Source organism: Alligator mississippiensis, chromosome 14 (genome assembly GCF_030867095.1).
Source record: "Alligator mississippiensis isolate rAllMis1 chromosome 14, rAllMis1, whole genome shotgun sequence".
Lineage (NCBI taxonomy): Eukaryota > Metazoa > Chordata > Crocodylia > Alligatoridae > Alligator > Alligator mississippiensis.
The window spans coordinates 13,986,365-14,013,545 of NC_081837.1; the positions used below are offsets into that span (position 1 = coordinate 13,986,365).

A 27,181-nucleotide genomic window follows, 5' to 3' on the forward strand; every position below is an offset into this window, starting at 1 on the left:
GGAAATCGGCACTTCCCATGCCTCACAGGGATGTTGGCAGGATACATTCATCACAGATTTGGAGATTCTCATGCATGACAGTTAGGAATACCATAGAAGTACCTTAGGTAGACAGACGTGCGCTTAAGTATTCAGCAGAGAATGCAAGCACAAGCTGAAGGTCTTGGCTTAATCAGAGCCTTACACCTTAGAAATACTGAGCCAGATTTTCTTCTTATTTAAATGTGTGTAAATAAAAAAAAAATAGCTGCACAGAAGTCAAAGGGGTTTAGTACTGGTGGGAAATAAACCTAAGTGAAAGAAAAATGAGGGCTGTTCCTGGGATGGAGTGAGTTGCCTCAAGATGTAAGCATAGGCCTAGGCTGTTTGCAGCTCTACATAGATTCACCATGTGACTTTCAGAGAACACTGTGATCTCTCTATGCCTCAGTTTGCCCATCTGTAAAAAGGACCTATTAATAACAGCTGTAGAGTGGTACTTGCAAGAATCAGCATCTCTGAAATGCTTGGAGATCCTCAGATGGATGGGACTACAAATGCACAAAAAGTTATACCGGGAAAACAGACCATTTCACCAGAGAAGCCAGTGGTCGAGATTAGTCTTCTGATCAGAAAGGCAGAACATGCTTTAGACAGAGAAAAAATGGAAGATCAGGAACATGATGTGAATAAACCTTGATGGCTTCCCCTTAAAACAGAAGGGTGTTAAAAAATTCTTTGGACTTTCTTTTCCTCTGTCCTTTCCCAAGGGTAGTTTCCTATTGTGCATGTGTTGAATGGCAGGTTTTCTGGGGCAAAGCCAGAAGAGAGAGAAACAGTGGGCTTTGGATGTGGGAGAAAGGAAAGAAAGTGATTTCCCAGACCACATTAAAGCCAATGGGAACTGTGGTTGTCAAAAATAAAACCCAAAGGAAGCCTATTCCTCAATGCTCGCTGAGCTCCACACACAGGATGGCTGTACAGTTCCTTTGGATTTCAGGGCACCATTTGGATTCTGCGGTTGTTCAATGTAACAACTGATGTTCAAAACAAAGATAGAGAAGGATGCTTCTCTCTTTCTCAGTGGAAAAGGCAATAGCAGGCAAGAGTTAAAGGGTAGCATTGAAAGGCTGTTGTGGACATGCATCTGTTTTCCATAGCAATTTGAAAAGCTGCTTTAACACCACCCCCACCCCATCCCAAAGGAAAAATGCATTGTTAATAGAGACTCACCATCAGTATGTCTGCTGTGATAGCCCAGTTTGAAAACAGAAGAGTTTCACCGATAAAAATGCAAATCTGTCATAACAAAACACAGAAAAAAGATTTATTCACTGGCAAGCAAAGGCAGGAGAAATGAGCTGCCAGAAGCTTTTCTGCCCTGTCCATGAATCCCCAGTTAATATGCTAAATGTTAAAAAAAAGAAAGAATCTATACATTTTTAGCTAACCTCTGAGGGCTCAGATTACATCTTTGTTCACAAACATGGTTTACATTCTAGAAAATTGATGAATGAAAGGCCAATGTTGTGAGTGGTAGTTTAACATAACAGATCCAAAGTGAACAGATATCTTCAGTGGATTTTACATTTAAAAATGCAGTCTCAAAAAGCCAATCAGCAAGTCAGAAAAGGTACAAAGTCCACATTAAGCTCATTACTAGTAACTAGTTGAGTCTTAACTAGCAAACTGAGGATGACTTTCCTCTAACCAACCACAGAAGAGGTATGGCAGTGGGAAGGCAAGGTTCCCTTGCCATATAGATCACTGTCCCTCCTCTCGAGGACAAATTTTGGAGTCTGTAGTAATAATTTAGGCACCGGTTCATCAGAGAACTAACCACATAATTACGTAGACCCAGACCACTCAACAGAGCACTTCAACACTTTCTGTGCAGAACTAGGGCTTTAAGCTCTATAGCCAATTCAGTCCTTGGGTCAATGGTCAAGAGACTATACCCAGATTTTCTTGCACACAAAAGAAACAAGGCAGGAATGTCTTGGGGAGAGTTCCTGCCTCTCGCACAAAGGAAGGAGCCAGTTATTTATAATTCAGCTTTGTACCATTGTTTTAACTGTACATTTGTGCAATGTTATATATCACAATTCAATGCTGACACACAAGCATCTACCTATGTACATGTACTGCTCAGTACATGGTTTGTAGACAACATGTCCTTTGGATAAGCTGATAGACTGGCTTTCTATTCAGAGAGGGAAGCAGACACATGCTAGGGTATCACAAAAAAAAAGCTCATTTTGTTTTGTCCAACCACTTGGCTTTTGATATGACACCTAAAACACTACATTCAGTGCTAAGAGATGGACCGATCACTATGGAGGCTGAAGCCAACAATGTATTTCTAAATTCAGTTCATCTGTGTGCTCTTAGGTCTGGTGCAAATTCATCTTCTAACTGCCTCAATATTTTCGACGCACAAACACAGTCTTCACTGCCTTAGATGCAGTCCAAAACTGTAAATATTGCAAGGTGCACTTGGCTCTGCAGTGATACTTTGGAAGTGTACTGTTTTGCACTGTCCCTTGAGTTGTGCTGGTCTCCAGGAAGGAAGGAAAGGTTTGGCAACATGCCCAGTGGAACCACAGTGCTCATCTGCCTTGTTCATGTTGTACACACATTTTTTTGGTGGGAGGGAGTTGGGGGACACGGAGAAAGGGGTATATCGTATTCTGGTTCTAAGGTGACCATGGCATGTGTTTTGATTGTACAATGGTTTAGGTTCCCTGAATTTCTCTGACTAGCTGGTCACTGCCGGGAACAGCTTGCCTTATTTAGCAAGTCTTAGCAGGCATGGATGGAAAGCTTCCTTCATTTGTTTCTAAAATCAGCTTTATCTACTCCCCCACTCCCCACCAGCTTTGTGACTGATCCCACTTCCTCTATTACGGTGTCTGGGCCAGTTCCCGTAGCACAGTTGATGAGCTATGAATTCTCAAGTCTACCGCTGGTTCCTACAACGTGCTCATCTCTTCTGCCATAGAGTTCCTGGATGCTTCTCCACTCTGTGCCCATGGGTAGGCCTAATATGCAACTGTATCACATGTAGGCATGTCAGAGCTAGCTCAGACACCAATAACTATAAAGATGTGACAGGTCATTTTAGGGTCCCAGAAGGGCCTGCTGAACCTGCCCTGAAGCCTGTGCTGCCCTGGCTTTATTATGGTTGATATTGGAGCTTGCCAGCACACCACCACTGGAGTGCAGACATAGCCTGTATCCAGATAGATATTGACATATACATATATCTTTATTTTTATATGTGTGTGTATATATACACACACACAATATATATATATACACACATATATCTTTATTTTTTTATACACACACACACTATATATATACATATATTTTTTATTTTTTTATACACACACACACACACACACACACACTATATATATATATATATATATATATACACACACACATATATTTTTATTTTTTTATACACACACTATATATTTTTTATTTTTTTATACACACACACACACACACTATATATATATATATACACACACACATATATTTTTATTTTTTTATACACACACTATATATTTTTTATTTTTTTATACACACACACACACACACTATATATATATATATATATACATATATATATATATATATATATATATATATATATATATATACACACATATATTTTTATTTTTTTATACACACACACACACACACACACACACACACACACACCTTTATCTATATATGGTATGCATCACTGTTTATCACGGCAGATCTGGGGGGGTGCAGAGGTATAGTAACACCTCCCTTCAACTGTGCAGCGAGCTCTTTTTTTGCTCACTAGTTTATCAGCACAGGCTCTGGCCACAGCCCCTGCTTTCACATGGCCCCAGAGCTTGCACAGCAAGGCACTTTAAAATGCTGGGTTGCAGAAAGCCAGGCTGAACACATGGTTTTTAGACATCCTCGAGGATGGAGACCATGGGATGGGAGAGAGGCTCTCCAGTCCTGGGGCCCCAGGGTTCCTGGTACTTCTAAAAACCACGTAGGCAGCTGGGGAGTCCCAGGCCTGTCCTGGAGAAGCCCAACCAGCAATCGGCTGATTGTTGGACTCAGCCCCAGACAGCTTGGGATCTCAGACCAGACTGCAACTCTCTGGGTCTGAGGCCAACGATCAGCAGATTGTCAGATTCACACCAGATAGCCCCGGGTCTTGAACCTAGTAAGGGCTAGGGATGGCCCTGGGTCTGGGACAGAGCTGCCACCTGCTGTATCTGCAAGATTGGGCTGCAACTTGCTCACAGTCACACAGAGATGCTGTGCCAATTATGGACAGAACTCCCATTTCCTAGCTACCAAATCAGTGCTTTAGCTAGAAGACAATCTCTAATATTTTATCACTGCTCTACAAGCACTAAGACTGAAGTGAGATGGAGCTGTAACATCCAGGGCAATGGGGTAGGCAGCATTAACTGTTAACACCTACCTGAAGAAACACAACAGCAATACAAGCAATGCTGCATCCTTTACTTTTGTTCCATACACAGATATGACTTCGGCAACTTCGCTCAGTGACCAGCTAACATATTCACTCTTTATAGGTTTGTAAAATTAACTGGTTTTAGAATGTTTTAATAATTCCATCCATCCTTGTATAGACATGTGGCAATGTACAAAAAGGCTACACAGAAATATGATTAAAAGTAGCACTCTCAAGAGATTAAACAACTAGGAAATTATTAAAATGGGATCAAAGAATGCATAATATTTGATCACCCTTTGTTAGAAATGTTTGGAGAAAAATCTTTGAAGATTGGAAAGGGAAGTTTTTTGCATGAAAAGAGGAGAATCAACACACAACAACACAGTCAGTTTAATCTCTCCCCCCTGCTTCAGGTACGGGAGATAGGAAAAATGGGTCTGTGTGCATTAAGGAATTAAAATTAGGGGCAGGTAGAGGGAGGTGTCAGAAATCATCATTTAGAGCCAGCTAAAAATAAAAAAAGGTGAATGCTTTGCCATTCCAGAACATGCTCTTCCAAGCACCCTGGCATGGTCATTTTTCTGTTGCTCACTGCACCAAAGATTGTTCCCATGAATTGCATTTCTTTCTGATTCTTCTTTAAGGGGCTGCTGTGGATTTTTTATTTTTAAACTTTCTTCTCTAAGCATATAAAGACAGTGACAGCAGCCCCAGCACACACAAATCAAGGCCAGTTAACTTTAGTGCTAAGGGATCTATGTGGACTAGAAATGGCTATTTTGCATCTTTGCCCATTTCACTTAAAACAGGAGGCCTGAATCACTGCATCGACCTGCTATGGGCAGGAGAAGCAAAATGCTGGGATTCTCTGAGATGAGGACTCCCAAATGGCCCTACTCCTGTTCTCCCACACTGCCTCTCAGAAGCACACCATCTCTGCCCTGTATAAGAAAGCACAGAGTTGAACATTCAGTAGAGCCAGGATTGGGCTTCATGGAATTGAATTTTGATTTTCTGGTGTAAAATGTGAGATCCAGACCTGGGGCTGGATTGCAAAGGGGAGTCTCTTGTAAGCCAGCCTAGGCACGGTTGGGCTGGAAAAAAAAGCCCAATCTAGTTGGGGATGATCCTGCTTCGAGCAGGGGGATGGACTAGATGACCCCGTGAGGTCCCTTCCAACCCTAATTTTCTATGATTCTATGATCGTGGAGAATGAAAATAAAAGGGAAAGGCAAAACTTTCAATTTTTTTCAGGTTCCCATATGAAATGTATCTGGTCATACTCTTTCTGCATTCACCATATAATCAAATACTTTTCACTGTGGTTCACCCAACTACTCCACTGGTTCACCCAACCAAGATTCCCCAATGGTGGCGTTATCATGCACTCTGTCAAAAGTTTTCTTGTGCTCTTCTGTCTCTTTTTGTAAATTTAGATTATAGGCTTTCTGGAGAAAAGACCATCTTTTTCATGTTTGTACAGCATAAAATGCGAGGGTTTGGTCATTGACAGGGGCTCCTGACTACTATGGTAATACAATTAATAACACATTGTATTCACACTGTAATGATTCCCAGTAATCCAGAAAGTGGTTCAGTTATGTGAGTTAATAGTATAGTAATTACAAGCAACAAAATGTGTGCCAGAGTGTAATTGTACTGTAACTACCATGTGCCATGCTGCAATTACAGCCCTCCTATGATAAAGGGAGATCTCATATTTGCCTACATCAAAATGCTGGACAAGGACAATAGTCCCTTAAGTGGTCAAAACTAAACAAAGAGGGGGACGTATGACTTTTTGTCCATGATAAACTTAAGCCCCAGAATCTCACGTAGTCTGACTTGGTGAGTTTCTAATGGGGAAGGGGAGCACTGGGAAAAGCAGTCTTGTCTCTCAATGTGTTTACAGAATGGCAACGAGAAAAGAGAGCATCAAAAAGAGAGGAAAGCACAAGACCAGTGTCACAGTCCCAGACTGTGCAAGGATGAACACTGCTTCCTTCCTAGAAGGTTTGGTGTCAGGCTGGACCTGCAAGATGGTCCCTGCCCATTCACAGTTTTCACTGTGGACCATACTTACATAGGCTCCCACAATACTGCTCTTAGCAGCGACGAAGATCAGACAGATGAAGATGGCCGAACCCAGCATGCCCACAGCACAGACGAGAGGATCAGCTCGTTGTGTTTTTAAGCGGCACCATTTGGTTGCACCAGCCCCTGTGATCACACCCAGAAAGCCTGTGAAGCATGTGATTGCTCCAAAGATCAAACTATTAAAAACAAAACATTGAGAGTTAGCTGTAGAGTTTTGCACTAAAATGGAAACATTTTACAAACAAACAGAGAAACCCCAGAGGAACTCAGCTCTGAAAAGAGTGCTAGAGCTTTGAATCATGTACTGCATGGGCAATGCCCACAGGGTCCAAACCTCGTATTCCTCCTCTACTGTCACGTTTCATCACAGCTCTCACTCTCCTTCATTACCCAGTGTGCACACATCAAGGGTAGTAAAACCTACTAGCTCAAAGGTCTCCAGGGGGACCACCCTTAAATAATTTAATGCAAAGTTAGGGAAGCAGGAACCTCAGGCCATTAAAACTGCATGGCAGTTTGCATGAACATGAGGAGTAGTAACTAGAACTGGTCAAAATTATTCAAATAAAACATTTTTGACTTTACATTATTGAAGGGGACATGAAACACGATTAGGTTTTCATTGAAAAACTGATCAAATTCTCAGTGGATGCAAAGGATTTGGGAAAGATAAAAAGGAGTTGACACGCATGAGAAACAAAACCATGCTTTCATCAAAACCTTTTGCAAGGAAACAAAATCCTTTCTTGGTCAGTGTTTGTGTTAGGCTAGAAGTGGACTATCTTTCCTACCCATTTCCCACTGCAGCTATCCACTTCCGCAGCATTCTTCCCAAATACCATGTTTTGCTTCAGGAGAGGCAGCATGTTATTGGTAACTGAAAGATAATTACATCTACAGAATGCTTAGGGATTTACTAACACGCTTCAGCATTAAGCTCCTACAGGATACGGCACAGAGGTTTATTCAGCTTGTTACCCGCAGACCTCCCCCTCATCTCTTCCACGTCCCCAGGTCAGCACTGCAGGAATATTAAAGATGAAGATGGGAACAATTTTTAGATGAAGAACTTTCAAATAAAGGAACAATAGGAAAGTCAATTTCCAATGTTTCGTAGTAAGTCTGAGGTCTCTCCCACCCATAAAGATCATGTAGTGCAGTGACTACTGATGCAACCAACTATTCTTTTTTTGTAACCCATTAATGGAAGATGTTGCACAGGGCAAAACCCTAACTTCCTGCCAGCCCCCGGGGAGAGGAACTAACTGGAGACCTGAGCTTTGGCCTCCCCATGCCAAATGGCAGGCTCCTCATGCTAGCCCATCCTCCTGCAGCCTTTGTAAACAGCATCCCTACTGCAACCATCTTCCACTCAATCTTAGAGCAAGAGCCAACATGGTGCTTCTGACATCACAGCAGGTCACATGCCATTCAAAGATCTGAAAGTGCTTTTCTCAGTGTGAATCAATCAAAACTCTCTTGTGAAAGTAGTGTGACTGACATCTTACAGGCTGGGAAGTCAATACAGAGAACCCTTGATCCTGCTCAACACCATGCTAGGGATCAGTGGCAGGGACAGTAAAGCATTCAGACCTCTTGTTTCCCTGTCCTGTGCCTCTGCTGCAAAGCCACCTCTTCTTCCTCAACCTTCCTGGTTGCCTATTCTGGCCTCACAACAGGTTCATGCTGAAAGGGATATGAATCCTGAACTTAAACTCCAGTGATTCCATGTTGCAGAGGGCCAGGAGAAGTTACAGGAATCCTTGTAACTGTATCTCACTCTCTTACATCAAGATCCCTGGGGTTTTCACATTTCCCCAAGTAAGACAGCCACTCTCCAAAACAGCAGATGAGCCTCACCTGTCCTTGGTGCTACAGGGCTGGGAACTGCAGGTCTCCACTGTCTTCTGCACCACCTGTGCTCTGTGAAGGTAGAGGGGGATCCACATGCCCAGCGCCCCTGTGGCGAAGGAGACGGCTGAGGTGGCCAGTGACGAGAACACATAGCTGCGGCTGGGGAGATGGAAGAGGCAAAGCCAAGAGGAGATTTAGCTTCACAGCTGCTTTAGTTTTGCAGAGACCCTGAAGGAGCAAGAGCCACAGGTGCCTCAGGAATACTGAAAACAGCAGCACTTCAACCCAAACCCCTTACGCCAGTACCCCAACAGCTAGGTGAGGATTGTTAGCCTAGCCACTGAAGTGAGCTTTGACAACACACAACAGTGCTTCCTGGGAAAGGCTGCATCGTCCTCTAGAGAGGGTGGGCTCTTGTGGCACACTTCTTGCAGGCTCCCAGAGGATCAGTAGCTGGGAGGTCACCTGCCTGCAGCGACCACTGTGCTGTGGTTTTTTCTGTGCCACATAATGCTGCTTTGTCACTCTGGTTAAAGCATTGCCCCTAGTCTACAAGGTCTAGTTCTCTTCTCTGCAGGCACTTCCATCTGTACAACGCAGGTGTAAAATCCCATCAGGCTCCAGGCTGGTCTTGGTTAGCACTTGCTTTGCATGGGTCCAGTGACAACAGACTGCAGAGCAATAGAGAATCAGGCCCAGGGTGCACTCCTAATTTCTCATGTTGTAGCAATTTCTAGCTTGGAGGCACCATTTTATAGTTTCAAAGCACTACATGACCACTAAATAGGAGGCTTTCAGCATACACTCAGCACTTAGGCATCAGGACACCAACTGCTCAAATGCCACTCTCTCTGCTATAATGCTATCTGCTTTCTGGCTCAGAGCGCCAGGTTTCCCACCTGAACATCCCAGCTCTGAATGGTAGAGGATCACTGATGACCAGGTACCCAAAAATATGATACACAACAAAGACAGCTGTAAATAAATTGCTAGCCCTTGTAACACTGTCCTAGCAGAGGCTGACAGCACTAGCCAACAAGGGCGCATATACTCATATTCAGCCCTGAAAAGTAAGTTAGCAAATGCAACTCCCTAAACAGCTGAAAGCGTGTGCCTTTGGTACGTGCACTTGTGTCAACTATGAGGAGATCCTGAAAGGATATGCAGTCACCTGCAACTGTGGGAATATGTGGACACCTGCAAAAGTGTATGCATCCCCTCAGTGCTTGTGGGCATTTATAGATTTTTCTCTGCAAAATTCCCTTTGGTTTTTAATGTAATTCCACTTTGGGAAAGGGGTTCTTCTCCTGGTGCCCACCAGGGAATATAAAGGGTATGAGCATCTGAAAGCTGGTAACAGAGTTTGCTGCAGGCCCACTCTCAAGTTTCCACACCTGCACTCAGCCTTGCTGGGAACTTCCTATGGATCCTAAAGCAAAATTTTGGATCTGAATCTTAGAAAGCTTTGATCCAAAATTGGGGTCAAAACCCTGTAAGTAGGATCCTTATCTAGTGAACAGACAACTGTGATTTCCTTTCCCGGGTCTTCTGCAGCTCCTCAGATCCCACCACTGGGTAATCGTACAGGGCAGGGAGGTGAAGCATGTCTCTTACTTTCTGAACAATGCCTTCATATCTCTTAGCCACGAGGTCCTAGCCTTCAGCTGTCCCCCCAGCTGTTCAACGTTGCCTCTTTTAGCAGCAGGTACCAATATTAAGATGAGCGTCCCTGTGATCATACCCAGCAGTGGAGATACCTGGAAGAAAGGATCTGGGCATTAGCACAGGATGGCAGCAGCAGTTGCCTTGACTAGTCAATAAGAAACAGATTGCATTAGTTTCGCTTCAGTGACCAGATTCAGCGGTCAGAGCCTCTACATACACTGCAGCATCTGCTCCTCTCCTTGCTTTCTCTATTATTCCCTAGGCTGTCCTAGCTCACTCCCGTTACCCCCAGCCATAGGGATGCTGTCATGAAAGTGGTAAATTTCTGTGGGACAGCTGCTATATTCAGTTTTTTCTTAACACAATTCTGCAGCGACACAGTGCTTGGGTAACTAACTCCCAGCAGGACTTGATTTCCAGAAGCATTTAGAGATGGTCTAGGGGCAAAGAGCCAGGAAAGTAAAAAGGTTTCCAGATGCTGGGGGTCTCCTTGTCCCCCACCACAATCCTAATGTCGCATCCATTCACAGCAGCCTCATCCTTCCTGCATGGATGCCTCAGCTATCCCTTTTTTCCTTCAGCAGCTGCTTGCTGAAGCTGTGGTGCAGCAAGATGCATGTGATATTCAAGCTGAAAAGCGGAGAAAGCAGATAAGAATACTGAAGCACGCCGCGGCCTGGCCCCTCAATTCCCACTCCACTAATCTGACCACTCAACAAGGCTGCATTTCCCAAAGGATCCTCTAGTGCTTTCCAAGCCACAAACACAGATCCCATTGTTGCCACCGATGTTCAGTCATCGCTAGGGTGAAGCAGTGCTGCTAAACAAAGCATTTTCAAAAAAAGGCCAGTGACACCTCTTCTATATGTGAAACACCCCATAAAAACTCTGGACCAACCAAAACAATCACAGGCATCAGCCTGAGGACTCGCACCTCATAGCATCTGATTTACACCCACAGTGCAAAATTACATGTCCCAGAGATGGAGGTCCCACATGTTTTTTCCCTGGAGGAAAGGCCCCAAACATTTCAAGACAGGAAAGTATCTCTTTCAGTAAAAACCATAGGAGAAAATAAAGGATTCAGAAGTTGAATCACACTTCTAACTCTAAACTGAAGTGCCTTGGGACCTTTCATGAATATTACTTTTCAAGACCTTTGTTTGTTTGGATCTGAAGAGTCCAGCTCTTCCAGGAGCACAGCATCCCCTCCTGCTCTGCCGGCACATTTAAATTATTATTGGCTGTATAGTGATGAGCAGCATCTATGGAAGAACCACCAAACAAATTCTAGGTGTTCTCTGTAGGGTTTCCCGACTAGGCACAGACTAACCCTAGCCTCCTTCAGCTCAGCAGATCCAATGAGATCAGAAGAGTGATACAGTGGTATCGTTACTGGTATCGTGCTCTACTGAGTTGCATCTCAGAATATTTTAACCTAACTCGTTCCTTACCATAGCAGTGGTCAAAGCACTGGTAGTGCCTTAGTCTCTCTTGCTCTTTGGGCATTTTACACGTGCTCTGGGAGGCTGGGGGGTAGGGGAATGTCCCGGAGTGTCACGTGTATCAGCGTCCCTGCACTGAAAAATGGCAGTGGGGGGTGCTTTAACAAAAGCTCAAATGAGCTTTGAAGTGACCCCGCTGCTATTTTTCAGTGCAGGGATGCTGATACACATGACACTGGAGTCTGCTGGAGTGCGGTAATTACGGCGCTCTAGCAGATTCAATTAATCGACTCTGCTCCAATGCATTGGAGCAGCCTCAATGTACATGTATAGGTGCCCCCTATGTGTGGCTAACTGAATGGTTTCTTTTCACTGGGTGCTCAGAGGCGATGGTGCGAAAGATGGCTAGGAGAGGATGAATTTATGGACCCTTTCTGGATAAATGACTGCCTGCAAAATACATGGGACTGGATTCAGCGGCCCAGGAGGTCCCCCTTTCCTTTGTAGTAAGCAACTGCATCACACTACTAGGTTAGGACAGACTAACTTCTCCTTATAATTTCCATATGCTTTGCATGGGCAGGTGATCAAAAGAGGGCCATGTGTTGCAATGTTTGCATCTAAGACGATGGCCCCATTGGAGGGGCAAATCCCCAGGCAGCCTAGGCCAAGAAGAGCTGTGGCCTTGACAGCTTTTTCAGTAAAAGAGCAGAGACCTCATTGAAGGGAAGGAAGCAAAGGGTAACTTCCTGCACCCAGTGACACTGGCAAACCATTGGGGTACTGTTGGCTTCTGTGCAGAGGGCTGGCCCAGATCTCAGTGAAGCGTGTTCGGCAGAGTGGGGTGCTTTGGTGTTGATTATGCTTTGAGCTGGCTCCTGTTCAAGCCAATTTCAACTTTAAAGCATCTCTGCCGTTAGATAAGGAAGCCAATTTTTTAGGCTGAGGCTTCAGACCATTAAATTTAATTCTTTGCATTAAGCATTTATGGTTGGAATCTGTTCCTCGCTCTCCCAACTGCTGACGGATAGTTCGTGGTGACTTTATTGGCTTTGCTTCCTGGTCACAGTCAGGGAAGAGCTGGTATCATAAAAAGGACGATTTATTTGAGGCAGGGAATCTGCATATTTCAACACCTGTGGTTATAAATGGTGTTGGCTCAAGCTCCAAGGAATGAACTGCCTTCATGAATGCCAGCACCCGAGAAAACCTCTTGCTCAGCCTCATACTGGCCTGACTGTCAAAGGTCAAAAAGCAGTTTTCCGGGGCCACTTCCTGACAACTCTTTCAAGACATCTTTTTGTGTGAGTGCATATTTTTATGTATGTAGCACATTATCTTTCCAACACATTTATCGAGGTCCCAAGAGGTTAAAATAGAAGGAAATAGAGTATCTCAGGGCAGAAAAACATACGGAAACTGAAACAAAGTGTTTTTTCCTCAAAGCAGGAAGCCATTCCTGCAGAGTTTCTTGATAGCAGGGGACTGAAAGGCTGTGGAATTGATTTAAGGTCACCGCCTCCTCTTCCCCACCCCATTAAGAAACCACCCTTGACTGATAATGAAATGATTAGAAGTCTGTTGCTCCCAGAGTGGGAAACAAACATAAAAAGCCAATAGCTTCCACCTTTTTTTTGGTCCCAGTGGCTTCACAATTTTCACCTTCCATGTGCTGAATATCCATAAAAATATTTTTAATCTTCCCTTTGTCTAGAAGTCCTGTTCTCCCTTTAGCCATGACATGTTAAGTTTGGATCCTGAGTAGGTATTGTTATACTACATTGCATAAGAGACAGGGTTCCACCAAGTTTCACTACCATCCTCTTACGAAATGGGACAAAGACTGCAAACAGAGACAGACAGATACCTGGCTATTAGTGCTTTCGAGACGTTTCCAAAATCTAAAGTCCTGCTGGGGAAAAAGACTGGAATTTCACCCCAAAAAAGGAAAATTGTGTTCATTTAGGAACATTTTGGTGAACCAAATCACCAAAATATCAAATTTTGAATTGGTTTGACTACCTGCACAGCTGGAAGTTCTGAGGAAGAAAATTGTGACCATCAGGCACTACTCAGGTACATCAGTACACATGAGGCACCCCTCATCAGGAGGGGTGTTTGTGTGTGTGTGTGTGTGCGTGCGCATGTACATGCATGTGCGTGTAAATGTGCACATTAATTTACTAGGGATATTTGCGCCAGTTTACTGAACCTTGAGACAACTGCTTACCCGCAATGCCCAGTGCCAGTCTCCTGCTACCTGCTTCACACTTGATCCAGTGATGTACCCTAAACCACTGCAAAGTAACAGAGAAAAGAGTAGGTTTTAATAGAATATCTTAAGTGCAGCTGTTTTCAAAGAAACTAAAATCCAGAAGAGACAGTCACAGTCAACTGTTGGTTCTATGAAGTTTCCCTTTTCCTGTTGGGTGAAAAATGAGCAGCACTAGAAGCAGAAAAGATGCATAATGTGTTAACTGTTAATAGCACAATTGGTTCCAATAAATATAGATTTGGTGGAAGTTCAGATGCTTATCTCCAGGCTTTTCCCTTCATAAGAGGCTGAAACAGCCTCAGGAGCCAAAATCTGTCTCACTCAAGTTCCCACACTCTGCCTATCCCTGCCCTAATGTGAATTTTGGACCCAGGATTGGAATTAATAAAAAAAAATGCCTTCCAACTTGATACTGCATCTAAACATTTATGTACTGACTGTCCATTTAATAGAAGGCAGCCCCAAATACCCATCAAGAGACACCATAACCTCATATGACAAGGCTTAAAGAAAACATGCAAAGTCCGAATGAGAAAACACTATCAACCCACTGGGAGGTCAGAGGACCAAGCAGATTTTTTGCTTGGTGACGCTGAATAATGTCCAGGAAATAAATGGCAGTTCTAGTTGAGTGCTGGAGTTTTTTTTGAAAATGCAGCACTCAGCATGGAGCCTGCCTGGGTTAAAGCTGCAAGGGATGCTACAGGGGGATTGGAACTTGTGAGACACCTTTATTATACAGCCTGTACAGCCACATAGATACCTGAGCAGTACTCAGTAAGATTCCAGTACTGACCATTTGCAAAAATAGGTCCCCAGACCAAACCACTGAGTCCAAGTCTGCTGGCCTTTGGGATAATTAAGACCCAGACTGAAGAACTTGGGTCCATTCCTAGCTGCATGCCATTACTAAGCACATTTGTCTTCAGGAGGAATTGATATGTTGCCAACCATCACTCAGCTGAATTCATTACGCAAACACTCATTGTCCCAGGGCCATTTAGGAAACAGCTATTTCCATCGAGTTACGGACTTGGCCATTTCTTTTTCCTGAAGAGCAAAGGAATGCTTTTAAGCTTTGTCTTCAAGTTAACTGCCTTGATCGCTAATCAGTGTGTTACCACCCCAAATCAGATGTTTTTTTACTACACTGATGGGGTTCACTGCTGTCCAGGTTTTCCCTTCTGGAAATGAACTCACTGAGTTACTTCTCCACAGGAAGCCATCTACCTCTGGAATCTGGATGCAAATTGTATGAGCTCACCCTGTCTGCCACCTCACAATGCAGGGTCAGGCACTGTAGAAAAACACAGAATCCCTCATGTCCCAACAATCAGATACTGCACTGGGCTGATAAGGGAACTCAAATGAAAGAAAGTGCCAGAGGAAATAATTACTATAAGACAGAATATGGCTGTTACATTCATCAGGAATCTATGGGCTTGGCTTTCCTCCATGTCTCTGTGTAAGGTTCAGCGTAAACGTTCATTAGAGCATTCAGCCTTCTCTGTACTAAATTTTTAAATATATAGTTCCCACAGTTGCAGGTCCAAGAGTAGAAGCACTAAAATAGTATGACCACTACTGTTTTAGTTACCATGGTGTCTAGAGTTGCTCAGAGCCACATTTCATAGTTTCATATAGGTTGAAATATGAAAGGCAACTAAGTAGGCTCTGGGAAAGCAGAAACTTATAAAGTATGTATGTTCAATCTTGCACTTGCACACCTTTGAAAATTTATCTTCCAGTATTAAAAATGATCCTCTAGAGTTGACAGGAATTTGGCAGGACTCAACTAGGTCCATACAACAAATGGGCAAGAAGCATCAACAGTTAAGAGAATCAGCATACCATTAGTCTTATTAATTGTACAATCAATACCGTCGCTATTCCAAAACTGCACTTTGCTAATAATATCTAATACTTCATACTTATTCCCTAAAAGGGCCTTAACACTGCACATGAGTTTATGGCAGAACTGGGAACAAAACCTAATTCTTCTGGTTAACTGGCTCCTCCTCTACTCACTAATCTGCAGCCTTCACTATATAAAGAAAGCCAATCAAAACAAGTCAGCCATGTAGGATCAGTCAGAACTGCATTGGGTTGGTTACCTGCCCAGAGGGATCGCAAAGTAGAAGACGGACAGCATGAGGGTCCTGGTGTTTTTGGTAAAAAGGTCTCCTATGATGGTGGGAGCGATGGTGGAATAACTGGCTTCACCAATGCCAACCAAACCTCGTGAGAGGACAAGGAGCCAGAAGTACTAAGAGAAGAAGAAAAAAAAAAAAGATTAATAAATGACCCTGATCTTCAAGCCTTCAAAGTGGTTGATAATGAAACAGTCCAGCAAGAAAAATGTATCCCCATGTGACCAGAATGTAACACTTGCCCCTCTTTTCCCCTCGGCCTGCTGCCATTGGTTTTCCAGTGATGTGTTTGTAGTGATTTATCCATATGAAAAGCAATAAATCCTTCTCCTAATGTGCATCTCAGAAGATGGTCTAATCCCTCTGTGTTTTTCACTAGCAAAAATATTTTGGCAGCCACTTTGGGTAAAAAATGGGAAACGAGATTCTCATTTCATTCTCAGGGTGAGCTTCAACCTCATGCAATTAGTGGCTAACTAGAAAGGCAGAGTTGAGTAGAGTTGAGCTATAACAACCTTTATATTCAGAAGTTTTAAATGATAAGCATAACTCCTCTTTATCAGAGGACACAGCACAGTGAGTGACAAGTTAACATTGAAGAGCCCATCAAGTTGCACCAAAGTTACAGAAGAACCAATTTCCCAAAGATTCAAGCAGAATTAAGCTAACCAGCATTTTCCTAGATCAGAATTTCTGTATTTTAGAGGTGCTTCTAATTCAGACAATGGACAGGCTTAGCAGCAGGTTTGGCGATGACAGGCTGAGGACCAGGTGTGTGGGGATGCACAGAGGAAGGAGTTTCAAAAGCATTAACCACTATTTGAACTCTGCTTTCACTCCAGACAGTGCAAGCCACAGCAGTCAGGGGAGAAGGCCTCACCTGATGCTGAACACTTCCAAAGAATTTCACCTTAGTAATTCAGGTAAAATGCAAACACTGATGAAGTAGTAAAACTCAAGCTCGCTGGTAAAGTTGGAAAATGGCCCCAGGAACATTGGCCAGCTCAGAAAGCAGCCACTGTGGCTGCTTATTAGAGACAAAAATGAGGCATTCACTAACAGCCACTGCCATTGCACATCATGCACCGGTGTAAAGTTGGGTACTGATATCACTCGGGGAAAAAAAGAGCAATCTCCAGGTGCTGGAGGTGAGCAAAGATCCAATGTGCCAGAATATATGTTGGAACAGGGGCAGCAAATTCAAATCTAGTAAATCCAATATGCAGGATAAAAGAAAGAAAAAAAGAGAAAAAGGAATTACGTAATTATCCAATTTTTTCCTGGGTTGTGGTCACACTCATTTTGACATTTATTCTTAAACTCTTCGGGCCTGATTTTCAAGTCATCCTTTCTCTCTGCACTTACAGTTTCCTAGGTGTCACTGTTTGAAGGCATTGTTCACACCACTTTCATATTTACCTGAAGCACTAGCACAACTGAGCAGTTAGACAGCAAAACAACATAAGTCGGCCTAGAAATAACTTGCAGGTTACACAAAAGTCATTAAGTGGCCCTCCAGCTGAAATAATTGCCCGGCTGTGCTCTAAACACATGAACACATGCACAGTCTTCAACACCTGTTACTATAATGCAAGTTCTACCTCCATACCCATTTTTTAAATGTAATTATAAAAGGTCCCTGCCCACTCACCAGGTGTTTGCAATATAGAGAATTAATGCATCTCCAACAGCACTGTCATACTTAACAGATGCCTGGAGGTATAGCCAGAAAGGGTAACTTTCTGATTCAAACCACTGAATTCATGGCCCTTGCCCACAGCTGAACCACCCCACAATACTGTGAAGATACGCTACATATGATTGGCATATTGGTAGCCAATGCATTGGGAATGAGAATTGTTCTGCACATGCCGAATGACTTGGGCAGACAAAATGAGAAAGAGGTCACATTGGAGGCTGGCTTTTATTTTGCCCAAGTTCATGGGTTGGCTTCTAACACTGGAAAGTCAGAAGCAAGTATGCTCCTGAAGAGTGGGGTACATAGAGTTAAAGAGCTCCACGTTTTCAAGCATTAGTCTCAATTGTCTCAAAAGCACTCTGCACTTGAGTGATGTTCTGACTTGCTTTTTCAAGATGCATCTCTCAGACCTTGCCTACAAATCCTGCTGAAATTTCTCACTGCTATTAATACCAGTTCAGTATATCGGTAAAACTGGGAGTTTTACTCTATTTCTAGTTTTTCTACTACACACATTCTGATGCATGGGGAGTGTGGCAGAAGGCCACCTCGGTTTCTCCCCAAAAACTCTGCTCTGTGACAATTTGGTTAGGATGGGCCCAGCAGAGGATACACACATTACCCTATTTCTTTAGGTAACCTGAGCTGGATACATTCCTGAGGGAGGGAGAAAATCTGCTCCCTCTGCCTACGTGACTGGCATCACATACCTGGGTGAGGGGCTTGGGCTCCCTGGGGAGCTAGGGACTGCCAGTCTGCCCAGAAACTAGTGATGCATTTCAAATTGGTTGGCTCACAGCCAGCAGGTGCTGGCCTCCACTGGACCAGGTAAATGAGGTCATAAGGGCTATATAAGGTAAGGACTGCCCAGGAGGAGGGGCAGCAGCCATGAGGAAGACTCAGAGAGAGAGAAAAGAGCTGGACCATCAGAAACTTGCTCTCTCTCTCAAAACTCACGATCAAGGAACTGCCTCCCTCCAGAGGGAATCTCCACCTGCCTCTGGATGATACTTGTGAGTAAGCTGAGATCCACCTAGATATATAGCTTGCAGTAACTCAGATGCATGATCAAAGACTACCCAGTCATGCCAGTTTGCTCTATGGGATTTCTCTGATATTGCTCTACCCAGTACCCTATTCCAACCCTAGCCCTTGCAACCAATAAAGTTCTCCTTTGTACCTGGCGTGGGAGACTTATTGGGAGTGGGTCTAGATTATGCCTTGAGGTCCCTTTGGTTCGGCTGACTAAAAGAGACCACTACTTGTGCTTCTGACTGAGGGAAGCACCCCCAAGTGTTTGAAGTGAGTCAAGTACCCTTGAGGGCTACTAGACCTGTGTTACCCAGGGGGGACAGAGCCAGAATCAAGCCCAGCTCTGGGTGGTGGCAGTTTTAACTCCAGGCTAGCGGGTGTGCTCCAGGAAGGGGGTCGGACAGATGTGAGGTGCCCCCAGGGAGGCACTCAGGGAGCCTGGAAGGTGGTTGGGCACAGTGTGGTGGGTGGCTCAACGTAGGACCACCCCCTGAGCACCCCCCTGGGTTGTTAACTTTAGATGGCAATCAACATGATCACATAAAAAGAAAAACTGTACAAGATGTAAGCAATGCTGCCCTTCCAAGACAGAGTCTTGAAGGCAATGGATAAAGGCACCTGGGCAGATAGAATGGTAGGTAAGCAGTATAGGAACATAAAAATGAATTAAGCATTTGCTTACAATCCTCTCCAGATCTTCCCATGCTGTGTTATATTATTTCCTTTTAATACTACTGATTGATCTTTCCTGGGAGTTTTGATAACACCCATCAACTTGGTATCTAAGTGATCAACATTACTCAGGAAATCATTTGAGATAACACCTAAACATCCATCTTTAAGTGTCTGAATCACATGAAAAAAAATCTTTACTTTCAATGTTGACAATATATACCAGCTAGGTACCTAGCCTCAAGGATGGGCCCTTCTGCAGGGAAATTAATTTTCTTCTCTGTCTACATAGGCAAGAAAAAACTCCCTTATGCTCCATGTGTGGGCTATAGTCATATAAATGAACTACTAGGGAAGAGTCAATTTACCACGTGAAGTCATGAACACACCACATACACACATTTTTATATTCAGCATGCTGCTCACATGTACAAGAAGCATGTCTTGTACACATGGATGGGTGGGCCCTTTTTTCTGGGTTGAGCTCCTTTTTCTTTTGGTTGAATTCTGGACTTGAGCAAAACAGTAAGACAAAGAGGGCAGCTGATGGTCACTTTGTGCATGCTCCGGCGCAACTGCCTTTAAGAACAGCATGAGAAGCTGAAAGTGAAAACTTAATTGAATTCTACTATTCCCCAAGCAGAAGTTGCTATGCATTAAAGTAGTTTATTCCTCTATACATTACTTTGGAACTCTTCTGTAATTTGTTCGTTTGTGCAAATGCTTCCAGCTCTGCCAAGGGACTCTAAAACCCGGAGTCAGCTTTTTACACCTAAGCTTATTTCATTTTCATATAAATTAATCCCAGTAATTTAAGGCTTTGGTGCTTCTGCTTGGGCTAGTGATGAGGGCGTGAAATAATTTTTGCACACCAAAAACTAGAACGGCAAGCAATCTGTTTCTAATACAGTCTATGCAACAACACAGAAGCCTTTGGGTTTTTCAACAATACCTGTCAGTGATGCTCCTGGTTTATGAAAATGTAGTTCCCAGGAATGGAAGCACTGGGTAAATCTGCCTCTCTGTGTAAACTGCACTATAAAGTCCTAGACATACTAATACAGTAGCGGCTAAGGCCACAGCAGCATTCTTGGCCACAAGATCTGTACACCAATGACTGGGTACAAAAATCAAGAGAAAAGTTGCCATGGGAACATCCAATCTATGCGGTGTAATTGCCTTGAACTCCAGGATGATTTAAGATGCAAGAGAGCAATAATTCCCCCTCCTCACTTTTGATATACAACAAAGGGATGATAGGGATAGAAGCACGCAACATTCAGCCATACCATAAGCTAACACGCAGAAAGGACAAAGGCTGCATGCTCTTGCTTACTGTCAGCTGAAAGACGTGCCACATAAGTATGCACTACCAGCATTGGGGAGGAGGGCAGAAGGGATGCCCTCTTCTCTTCCATGTCTTTCTAAGCAAGAAAGGGAAGCGGGGGCTTTTCTCTAAGAGTCCCAGACTATTATATTAACATGCATGTCTCCATTGCTGTAAATACTAGACTGTAGATATTAAATGTACATGCACACACATTTTGAAAGGGATATGACTGCTCAAGCCTCCATGATTTTACTCCAGTTCCTCTGCACTGTGGTAGCACTCAATAGGCCAGAGTGTCCTTCAGCAAGGCAGTGGCATGACTGCCTTGAACTGTGTTTGAACAACCCCCCTAATTACATATTTATCCTACTGACACAGACCATTAAGTAACAAATGTTTTAATAGGTCTAATTACAGCCTTAACTCTTGTCTCTCTTTTTAAAAAGTAGTTAATAAAGGGAATAAGCCACTATTCTTGAAAAGATTATAGGTTTATTGGTGGCCACTAATCTGACAAAGTATGTGTAAAACTCAGAAGAACCAGCCTTGCTGTCTAAATAGTCAGGTGATCCTTAAGCCTGGGAATTAAGCATTTGAACCTTGAAGTGAAGTAGCTAGAAGGGGTCTTGCAAGAGAGGAAATGCAGGGCTTGTCCAGACTAGTGAAATCTGAACCAGTGTTAGCTATAATGATATAGCAGCACTAATGTAAGGCCTGATGCAGGTGTCCTGCACCAGTATCAACTATATTTTGTTCTGGCACACCGGGGACTGCAACAATGTAGTTACACTGATTGCACTTGTGCAAATTTCCTGAACTCTAGCCAGATTTAACTTCCCCGGGGTTCCTCAAAGCAGGCTCAGAACCATGAAATTAGCATATGAGCTTCAGCTTTGCCAAATGCATGGGTTTTATTATACACGCATTACAAGCAGATGAAGGAGCGCAGCAGCATCAGGGTTCCCTGCAAGGAAAGCACACGTTGGGGCAGTGTCTTTGTGTCACTGGGCTGCTGGGAGCACAGCAGATTAATGTACAATCTGGTTAGATAAAATCAGCTGCCACTTGCATGGTCCATAATGACAGGGCTGATGGGTGGACCAGCTATGAGCTAGGGACAAAGAATCAGTGTAGGTTTCATTTCCCAGAGCTTCATGGTTTCTGGAGCAAACTCAATGGGATTGTATGGCAGAATTCCCGACTTGTTATCCTTCGAGCTGGCTCAGTGGTGCATTGTCAACACTGAGGCACAATAACATCAATGTCTAGTGGTCTAACATGATATCAGATCATTTAGGGATGTATTTGATATATTGTGGGGGGTCAACAGTTCAGAGAAAGACAAAGCAGCCAAAGCAAGAGCTGCATGCAGCTGTGCTTCCAGTCACCTTTCAGCACCTCTGCAGAAAGCCGCATTTAAGCACAAACAATTGCTTCTTCAAACACGGTCTCTTTTCTTACCAGATGAATAACACTTTCTGCTGTGCTTCATTAACAGCTTTCCCAAACATAGCAGCACGGTGTGTGGATCTAATGATTAAAACTGACACACCACACCCTTTACTGCAGGTGTGCAAAGAGTCCCATTAATCACGACACAAACCAGAATAGGAATTGTGCTTCTGTAGTATCAGTTTTGTGACTAACAATATTGGCAGCTGTAAACCCACAGTTCAAATATCAGCTAATTTGTTGGCAGTTGTTCTGAGAGATGAGCAATGAAGTGGCATTACAAATGCAGGTGAGATATTTTACTTAAACAGCCTCAAGTTCTGCCTTCCAACTTCCCAGAAAAGAATCATGTACGAACCTGCACCTTTCCAAATTAAACAGGGGCATCCACTGAGGCAGATCAGCAGATGCTGCAATGGGAATTAGTTAAAGTCACGTTCTGAGACTCAGTGGGCTGACTGAGGTGCTGGCGATGCACCTAAATGTAAGATCCTAAGCTGGATATTCCCTCCAGAAACTGTTGCAGATATTGGAAATCCAGATGTGAATTTTGCAAGGGGTTTCTATTTTTTACCACAGATGCAATGATTTTCCTGAGTCCAAAACTTTCTAGGACAATGCAATGTTCCAAATACAGATGTGGATCCAACTTTGGACACACTGTCTACCATTTTCAATTTCTTTCATTTTTAACAAGAATACATGCTTGAGATGAAGGAAAGGAGGGGGGGAGGGAGGAAGGGAAAGATATTTAGTGCTGGTGAAATGTGATGGGTTGACCATCGTTTACACGTAAGGGCAGCCCAAAAGTGCCTGAATGTTCACACCATGCAATGGCCAGCAGGGGGGATCTCTGCTCAGTTCCTGAAGACGACAGGTGTCCAGATCACAAAAATTGCTTCCATAGCCAGTGCCCATTAGGCCCCTTTGTGAGAATGCCGGCAGAATGGCCAAAATCTGAATGAGCCCCAGAGATGGAACTGTTTGCCCATCTGTTTATCAAGCCTTTTTTTCTGGGAAGCATTTGACTGGGAGATATCTCCCATCTCATTAATGGGTTTTTTGGCCGTGGTATCTAAGAACCCTTGTAATTCGTGGTGGTTACTGCCGAATCATCCGTCTGTGTGGGGTGGGAGAGAAGAGTAGGATAACATACATGTAGGAGGTCTGTTAGCTGTCAGCTTGATACAATGCATTAGCAGCACTGATGCAATGTCATGGATTATCATCATTACACTTCTCTTTCTTTGAGATGCCAGGGAGGCTCATGCAAGGACACCTGCTTGGCAAATTCAGCTCTAAACCACCACACCTCACCTCCTACAAACCATGAGATGTGAGTCACGCTGGAAGTGTGGCCCGATGGAAACTTTCACTGCATCTTCCATTTCTGTTCCCATGTGGTGTATGGCAGAACAGAAGTTCTTTGCAATTTGCCTCTTGCTCCCTTCCACCTCCTAAACTCTCAATCTGGGCTGTCACAGACACCCAGGCAGTATTTCACTTACTGAGTTTCAAAAACACAACCTTTCCTTTAAGTTTCTTTTGCAGCTGCCCTTTCCCATCTGTGGGATCACCTCTGCCTTCTCTTCCTCATCAAAACTCACCTTTGGCATCAAACTCAAGCTACTGATCCTTCCCTACTATTTTAATGTTTTGTCCCAGCTCCATATGGCACTACATCTTAGTTCTCATTCCTCCTGTTCCAACACACACACACCTCCTTCACCACCCCCTTCTGTATCAGAACTTATCTACATACAAATTGGAATGAATGCAACTAAATATCCATTTTAATTCATACTATATTAGTTCAATCAAGACTGTCTTTATACAAACTGCACATCAAACATGTCCTACCAAGTCAAATCAATATAGGACATGTTATTCCAAGACCAGTGTCCACCCATACTCTGAAAAAACTAAATTCAGTTACTTAAGCTCTAAAGCATTTAAACAAGCCTAGAGTGAGCATCTGTAAGCCACTAAAATAAGCAGAAAATGTGCTTTTGACTTTGCAAAGAGCTCTGCAGCTTCAAGAGCCTTGTGAACTCCAATCCTGAAAGCCTGTGCGTGTGCAGGAGGAGGAGTAACATGCACATGCATGGACAAGTGCCGGACATTAAAATTACACAGTAATCACAGTGCTCTATGTTGAGTGACAATGGATCTCAAGCCCTTTGCCTGCCCACCGCCTTAGGCACAGGGTATTAAAAAGGAAGGGGTGTAGAATAGGCCCGTCTGAGGTCATGCAGTATGTGCTCCTGTGTGTGCTTTGGCATGCCAATGAGGCAGTCTGCTCTGAGCTCCTCTCTTGTCTCCTTCTGACCAGAAGCAGGAGTGAGAATTTGTAGGCTGTACAATGCTGTTCCCTCTGCTGCAGATTCCCTTGTGCTCTGCAACCAACTCATGGGTTTATTCTTCGTACTTGCCCTCACTGCTCTCAGCAACCTATGCTGAGGAGATCAAGCCCTTAGCAAAGCATTTTGAAAGGGAAGTGGCATGACATGCCTCACTGCTGTGCAGTAGGAAACTGGCTGCTTGCAATGCTGCTTTCCAGCAGGTGAAGCCCATTCAAATCTTACCAACACCCAATTTTGTAGCATAGCCATTTATTCCTTGCAGATGTTTCACAGGGTTAACAAAGGAGTATTAGATGAAACACATTACGCATGTGAGCAATGCACATTACAGATGCTTGTAAGCAACTTATTGAGCTGCTGGGATGTAAATTGATTAATCTTTTACTCAAGTGCTAATGTATTAATTAACCTTTTCAAAGCTATTGTTTAAAATTTCCATATAGGATATGTATATAAATATATCTAAATATAAAGGGCAGCTGGTTTTTCCAACAGGGCTCATTCCTACAATACCTAAGCACCAAGCTACAATCAACTTCCTCAGAGCTTCAACCCATTTCAATTCCTTTAAGTAGCCCATCAACTTTCAGGATAATGCACCTCACCTTACAGCACTCCCCCTTTGGGAAACTTTTGCTGCTATTAGTATCCCCAGAAGGAGAGAAGAGACTGCAGCAAAGAGAAAGGGAACAAATTACTTTTAAATATAGCCACGAGCAAGGGAGATGAAACAAAGTCCACTAGTCCTTCCTTTAATTGTCTCTAGTATTTGTTAATGGCTTTAGCTCTCCCTGGTGACTTGTTCAGCCACACTTGATTGAATGTGAAGGGTTTTATTTGGAAATATACTTGAGACTCTGGGTGATTAAAGTCCCTTCTTACTTTGTGAGATTTATGCCATAATAGAGTATTTAAAAATATCCAGTCAAGGAAGCTTGATAAAAACTTCCCTTTTCATTACTTGTACCCTTTGACCAAGGACCAAGGTCTTTGACAGCTGGATGCCTACAACTAGGCTCCAAAGTCCAGATTTAGGGAGCTCATTAATTGCTCTGATCTTCTGAAAAGAAAATCAACAGAAGCTGCTGGGCGCCTGGCACTTAGGAAAACCAGGCCACTTGTTTTCGTGGCCTAAATATAGGGACGGGGCTAAGGTTTTCAAAGCTGCTTAAGGGACCTGGATACACATATCCCTTGGGAGAAGCCTAATTTCAGGAATCCATTTTTGAAAGTCCAGGTTTTAATGTAGGAGATCTCAATATGCACTGCAACTTCTCTGCAAGCCATGGAGATCTGACCTTCACCTTTTATTTAAAGGCAATGACAGCAAGATTCTAACCCAATCTTTGCTGTCATCTGGTTAAGTACCGTATTTACTTGGACCGAAGATGAGATGCTCCCCACCAATCAGCATGGTGGAAAGAGCCCCATGTCTTAGATTCCTGTACAAAGCAGGGCTGGGTGGAGGGGTACAGGGGACTGCTATGGTTCTGACTTGGGCCCCGAGCCCAGGTCAGGGCCAGAGTCAGACCCACAGCAACCTCCTGTCCTCCCCTGCTACCCTCTGCTTCCCTCTTCAGCTTCTGCCCCTCGCCCACCCTTTCCCTCCCCCTTGTCAGGAGCAGCTCAGCTCCAACTAAGGCTGGGTTCCCTCTGCAGCATGTTGCATACGGAAATCTGTCCCCTGCCTGGCCAATCAGCAACACTGACACTTGAGCTTGGCGGTGCGCTCCCTGCAGAAAGCACTGATGACGCTGCCAGTGGCGCCTGTGGGCAGTCACTGCTCCCCCTCCACCCCCCTGCCTCACTACTGTCACCACTGTCAGCATCTGCAGGCAGTCCCTGATCACCACCGCTGGTGTCTCCAGGTGGTCGCAGACAGCCAGCACCCTCCATGCCCCACTGCCGACAGCGCTGCGGTAGCCTGCGGGAGCTTGCCACTCGCTGGTGCTACGCTCCCACTGTCGACAGTGCTGCCATTGCCTGCGGGAGCTCACCATGCCCCCCAGCCTCCGGGGGCACTCAGTGTTCATGGCAGAGGCTGTGGGGAGTTGGAGACGGAGGGGTGCTGGTGGTGGAGGAATAGGCAGGGAGGCTGCAGAGGGAAGAAGCAGGAGGGGGTGGAGGAGGGTGGAAAGAGGTCAAGAGGGCCACCTGACCCCTCCCTGCAGCCACTATTTTCCCTGCTGTAGCAGTGGGGGGGGACAAATTAAAGACAACCCTCTGATAATTAGGTTCTCTACCTGGAAAATTATAACAAATTTATAAATGTTCTAGATATAGAATCTAATTATCAGGGGTTCTCTTAAATACAGTGTCAACTTAGATTTGCGTAAATATGGTAGTTTAATTATATGGTGTGAAAGAACCCCATCCAAGCCTCCTCACTTGTTGGCTTGTCTGTTCCCCTCTCTCTCTCATGTGTCTGTCAACCTGTTTGCCCTGGGTTATTGCGTAGGTGACTGGCCTCAAGTAAGAGGGTGTGGATTTAACTTCTCTATTGTTTTGAGCTCTGACCTCATGACATAGGGGCAGGGGCTTAAGCCCATGTCACTCCCTTAGGTAACTGTGATGTTTTTCAAATTGATTGGCTGGCATCAAATGATACCTGTCCCTGACTGGGTCCAGGTGGTGAGGTCAGGAGGGCTATTTAAGGGGATCCTTGCAGGAAAACGACAGGTGGGC

The 27,181-nt window shown here is 44.0% G+C and overlaps 1 protein-coding gene across 2 annotated transcripts in view; it reads right to left on the bottom strand.

Annotated features, from left to right (window-relative positions):
• Nucleotides 1-27,181, bottom strand: part of SPNS2 (SPNS lysolipid transporter 2, sphingosine-1-phosphate) — a 164,736-nt gene that overhangs the window by 37,049 nt on the left and 100,506 nt on the right. For both annotated transcript variants that reach the window (XR_009456460.1, XM_059717057.1), the window contains exons 4-9: nucleotides 15,913-16,064; nucleotides 13,754-13,820; nucleotides 10,028-10,170; nucleotides 8,420-8,572; nucleotides 6,546-6,735; nucleotides 1,213-1,278 (exon numbers count right to left, since the gene is read on the bottom strand). Coding sequence is in view for 1 of the 2 variants with exons in the window: in XM_059717057.1 (XP_059573040.1) it covers nucleotides 1,213-1,278; nucleotides 6,546-6,735; nucleotides 8,420-8,572; nucleotides 10,028-10,170; nucleotides 13,754-13,820; nucleotides 15,913-16,064 (771 nt within the window). In the remaining variant the exon portion in view is untranslated. The remainder of the gene's footprint in view (nucleotides 1-1,212; nucleotides 1,279-6,545; nucleotides 6,736-8,419; nucleotides 8,573-10,027; nucleotides 10,171-13,753; nucleotides 13,821-15,912; nucleotides 16,065-27,181) is intronic.